Consider the following 4,999-nt stretch of genomic DNA (forward strand, 5'->3'; position numbering starts at 1 on the left):
TTTAGAACTTTGAACTTAGTGATGTCAGCCGACATGTAAGGTAAATGCTCAATAACTTTATGATCTCATATGAGAGATCCTTCGAAACCTCAAAGCCAAAAATTGTTAAACCCGCTCGATTTTAATATAGGTAGTAGCAGGTTTTAGAATGTACGAGTCATGCTAAATATAAAACCTATATAACTCATTGGTCAAGTATCAAACCACACTAAGCCAGACTTTTTTGTTACAAGCTCATAGTCCATTTTATAACGATTCTTGGCCAGCAAAAAAAATGGATCTTCAACGATTCAGTGTAGCTTGTTTTAGAGACTTCTTTATGATCACCAAACATATTATTGTTTCTGTCTCAATTAAAAGAGACTACTAAAGAACCTCAACTATTTAAGCTTCTGTTACAATCTGTGTGATCTTGGAGAAGTTGTGTTAATAGCTGAAGGAGGGAATCAAATTGGTAATGTTGTGTTCATAGCTAAAGGAGGGGAATCAAGCCAACAAATAAATTTAATCTTTGCAAAGCTGAAAATAAATTTGTTAGCATTTTTGTATTCCCACAACTATTTTCCTGCTTAGAAAAATAACTAAAAGTAATGTAGAAATAATAATAATAGATACTCAGAAGAACAATGTCCAAAATTTATTCTCCATTGTTGAATTGACCCGTTTACCAATAGAACTCCCACCTTAACGATTTGCCTTGGCAACACGTTCGATCTCATCTTTCTTCTTGATTGCATAACTGATGAGCATAAACAATAATGCCAAATCAGTCAGGGAAAAGGAAGACAGAACTACAAACAGGAAAGGACTGTTCAATAATACAAAAGGCAGATTATATTTTTTACAATACCTGTTCGAAGACCCTTTGGCAGCATTGATCAATTCATCAGCCAGGCACTCAGCTATGGTCTTGACGTTCCTGAAAGCACTCTCACGTGCACCAGTTGTAAGTAGATAGATGGCCTGGTTGACACGTCTAAGAGGAGAGATATCGACAGCTTGACGCCTCACAACACCAGCCGACCCAATTCGTGTAGCATCCTCTCTTGGTCCACTTAAAGACAATTGGAAACACCAGAAGATGAGATGCAGGGAAATCTGACTCATAAATCCGTACTAATTATGGATGAGAGGGGTGTTGGAGTAGACAAACTAAACCTTGTATTTTGGCTCATTCACAGATATTTAAGCTTAAGCTGGGTCAGAGTATCATACTGGGATTGGTAATACTTAATCATCATGGCAGTTCACATAATTATAAGCTAAACAACTAATAGTAATCATAAATAAGAGGGAAACTTCATAGATCTATATTTACAAATTCTCAAAGTTGTCATGGATCATGGTTTGATTGTGATCGCTGTCAACGACTAATTACTGTAGAAGATAAGATGTAACCATTTACCTGTTGATGACTGCATCAACAATAACTTGGATGGGGTTTTGGTCTGTAAGGAGATGGATGATGTCCATGGCATGCTTAATTATGCGAACTGCCATGATCTTCTTCCCGTTGTTTCGCCCATGCATCATCAGGGAATTGGTCAGCCTCTCCACAATGGGACACTGGGCCTTCCTAAACCTTTTTGCTGAGTACCTACCAGCTGTGTGTGGGACATATGTTGCGTGCCTAGCAGCAACACCAATGTAATCCACCAATGACATGTCACTGACCTATAAACAACACATGGTTACAAGGGATGAGGATGCCAGATGGAAGTCAACAAAAAGAAATACCATTTTCTAGAAAAGCAATATATAAATGTTGGAGCACAATATTTAAATGCACAAAATAAAATATAATGAACTAGTGAAGCATCAAGCATATAAAAGCATAACAATGAAGATTTAGGCAGTACAGTGCATTACACCTTTGATGAATAACCCAATTATCTGCCGCCAGTCAGGTTAGCTAATCATATAGCCCGACTCCCACCTACCAACATATACATCATTCTTGATTTGATATGAAGATAATACTTCAAATAAGAAATATTATTTATAGTGAAGCTAAAAAGATAAAGACATTTTGTCGAACAGTTCAGCTTCAAAAACTTTAAATGAGCAAATGAAAAAATAAACATAGATATTACATTTCAAAAACTGGTTGAGAATTTTGGAATGCATTGATAGTATCAAATGAGTCATCAGATAGTAGCGAAAGACTAATTAAGTTAATATTAATCAGAGACAAATATCATTTAAGCTATGCAAATAATCATCACTTGCCTCCATAGTCAATTCATTCACAAACATTGTTTCAGAGGTAACAAAATTCAAAACAAAAAAAGAACTAAACAAACTCAGAGAGGCAAATTCAGCATTTTTTTCTTTATTTTCTATAAGAAAAAATCAGTCTAACCTCTGGGTAATTCGGAAACTAGTACGCATATTCCGTTCCAAGGTAAGCTACTGTGTAGCTGTTCTTGTCTAAGTTCGACTCCAGAGCAATGTATCAATCTTGAAAAACAATTTCCACACTTCATACTTTTTACTAAAAGAAAAACTCAGTTATACTTATTTGGTCTCAAAATATAAACCAATTTTAGCTAAATAAACCCAAAAACTCAAAAAGAATTCTAGATACATAGATCTCCGATAATATCATAAACACAAAAGATGCACTGTTCCACGGGAAAAGAATTGTAAGCGAGATCTGAATGGTTGGAATCAAATACAACGGGAATTTGATAATGGTAAGATCTAAATATGGATTTATCTACAAGCATGAGATCATATGAATATGCAGGAAACCTTAAATCAATGGAAGTAAAATGATAGGCGAGTAGATTAGATAGGGTTTTGTTCTCACCGCGACTTCATCAAACGTCCATTTGTTGAAGAGCTTGACATCATATTGTGGTGCACCGGCTCCCTCAACTACTGGTGCTGCTGCTACTGCTGCTGCCATCTTCTCTATGAAATGCTACACAGAGTTCTTCGGCGTTTCACTCACTCGTTCTCTAAAACCCTAGTCCTAGTTTTTTTAACAATGGGCGAAATATATACTCTAACTTCTACGGCGTGGGCTTTAGGGTTCGGCTAAAAGTGGCTTGGTCCCCTTGGATTCGGTCAACAATGTGTATTCCGTGATTGCCCTCATATTTCTTGCATTTTACCGTTCGGATTTGATGGTGCGGCCTGAGAATTGAGATTGTTGAGGATGCACTTGAGTCCGATGGTTTTAGCACGAGATAGGGAAGCCAATCGTTCATTGTGTAAGAACGCGATCCCAGAGTTTACCAGGTTTTGATGGTTTTCAGGCTCGGTTCTTATCGGTTTGAATGGAACTGGGTAAGGGCTTAGGGTAAGTTGTTCAAAATTTCTTTGTTGGTGGTTTTATTGATTAATAAAAATTTTATTTCTCAGATCCATAAAACTAACGAAGTTAAATTTCATGTTGATTTCAGGCCTGTTGGTCCATGTCAGGGACGAACACAACAAAGGGCTAATCCAGACTATAACACGTCCTTGTTTCTAGCCCATCAAAGAATTTTATACTAGATGACTGTTGCAACAGTATAGGACAACCGAAATTTGGGAGTGATGGGCGGCGGCTCAGTGGAATAGTAGGGCTGGTCTTTGTGACATTATTCGTAACAGTTTTTATAACATATTTTGGTAACAGTGGTTTTGTAACATCTATAAGCGTCAAATTTTTACGTAACACTTACTTTGTGTTAGAGCACTGCTCAGTCGAACTCGTAAGCGTTGCTATCTCGAGTTTGTTTGTCAAGTTTAGGTGATCAAAGCTATAAGTCTTGATTTCTAGTCTACTTATAGATATGTCTCAGATTAGGATAGAATGTGTAGTTGAGCTTTAAACTTCACGGAGTTCATCGATTAAAGACGAAAATCTACTAAGGAGAGTTTGGAGGAACTTGATCGACAAAAGGTATGTGGAGACTAAAACTTATCTGTCACTCATAAGTCTATTTTATTTTATCTCCTAATGAGACTAAGTCGTATAGCTATATAGACTTTTGCATATACTATACACATTTGATATTTCGAGTTGAGTTTAACTCGCTTATATCTTTCTCGAAATATGTGTTGGAAATCTTTTTTCTTTAACTACGTTCATCATTATTCTTGACAAGTTTAGTTGGAAACAATTTATTTGTTGAAAACTAAATAACGACTCAAAAAATGATCATGTGAAAATTGCCTTGAAACATCTTACATGATTTGTGTAAGACAGTCATTTGATGTAGACTCGGAATGTTTCGTATTGATCATTCGATCACTTGAAAAATTACTTATAAGCTAATAGTTTGTGTGAGACAGCTATTGTCGTCTTCTAAGGATGTTTCAATGATTGAAATGAGAGTTCAGAAAAAAATAATCATTGTCTGGATATAGCACAATATGCATACCAGTATGCAAACTGTTGTAGTATGATTCGGGTCCGGGAACCAAGTTTGCATACCAGTATGCAAATGGTTTTAACTGTCAAAGTCTGGGAATTAAGTTTGCATACCAGTATGCGAAGGGTTTCACCTGAGTTAGGTCCAATACGATAATATGCATACCCGTTTGCGAACTGTCGGACGTGACCAAAGTCCGAAACTTAAGTTTGCGTACCTGTTTGCAAACTAAGTTGGTTTAAATTCTAAAATCGGTTAAGTATGATTTCATACTGATGAACAAATACATTTATAAATTAAGGAATGCAATCTTTGCAAACCGTGGCTAAAATGTTTATGAACTGATTCTCTTGAATCAATCCGATTTTGTTTCAATTGTGTCTTGTATACTTCTATGAGAATATAAACAATTGAACAACTCTATGAGTAACACAGATAGATTCATTTGATTATCATTTGATCTAGAAGTACTGTTAGATGAATGTGGTTGATACAAAAGTGTTCATATGGCTAACTTCGGTTAACTGTTATTGAGCCAACTCAATATACACGTTTAAGTACGGTTACCCATATCTAAATGAAGGTATATTTAATTTGTGTGTAACAAGCTAAGACCATCTAACGGTGGAGAG

At 36.0% G+C, this 4,999-nt stretch overlaps 1 protein-coding gene and 1 non-coding gene across 2 annotated transcripts; both read right to left on the reverse strand.

The window, feature by feature from the left end:
* Positions 1-409: 409 nt before the first annotated feature.
* On the reverse strand, positions 410-2,987 carry LOC113307700 (40S ribosomal protein S5-like). Its single transcript, XM_026556150.1, has 4 exons — positions 2,813-2,987; positions 1,406-1,674; positions 851-1,054; positions 410-739 (listed from the first exon to the last, which is right to left on the reverse strand). Exons 1-4 carry the CDS (start codon positions 2,909-2,911, stop codon positions 685-687), a joined length of 627 nt encoding a protein of 208 aa, XP_026411935.1. The 5' UTR covers positions 2,912-2,987; the 3' UTR covers positions 410-684.
* On the reverse strand, positions 2,140-2,234 carry LOC113314627. Its single transcript, XR_003342506.1, has one exon. It is a non-coding gene; the product is annotated as a small nucleolar RNA snR60/Z15/Z230/Z193/J17 (small nucleolar RNA).
* Positions 2,988-4,999: the final 2,012 nt, after the last annotated feature.

The sequence above is a fragment of the Papaver somniferum genome, chromosome 9, assembly GCF_003573695.1.
Source record: "Papaver somniferum cultivar HN1 chromosome 9, ASM357369v1, whole genome shotgun sequence".
Lineage (NCBI taxonomy): Eukaryota > Viridiplantae > Streptophyta > Magnoliopsida > Ranunculales > Papaveraceae > Papaver > Papaver somniferum.

Excerpts from the sequence above, each read along its gene's own strand:
- LOC113307700 (XM_026556150.1), bottom strand. The coding sequence starts at position 2,911 with ATGGCAGCAGCAGTAGCAGCAGCACCAGTAGTTGAGGGAGCCGGTGCA. Across the intron at positions 1,675-2,812 it reads GGACGTTTGATGAAGTCGCG|GTCAGTGACATGTCATTGGT; the intron begins GTGAGAACAAAA and ends TGTTGTTTATAG. Across the intron at positions 1,055-1,405 it reads GTTGATGCAGTCATCAACAG|TGGACCAAGAGAGGATGCTA; the intron begins GTAAATGGTTAC and ends ATTGTCTTTAAG.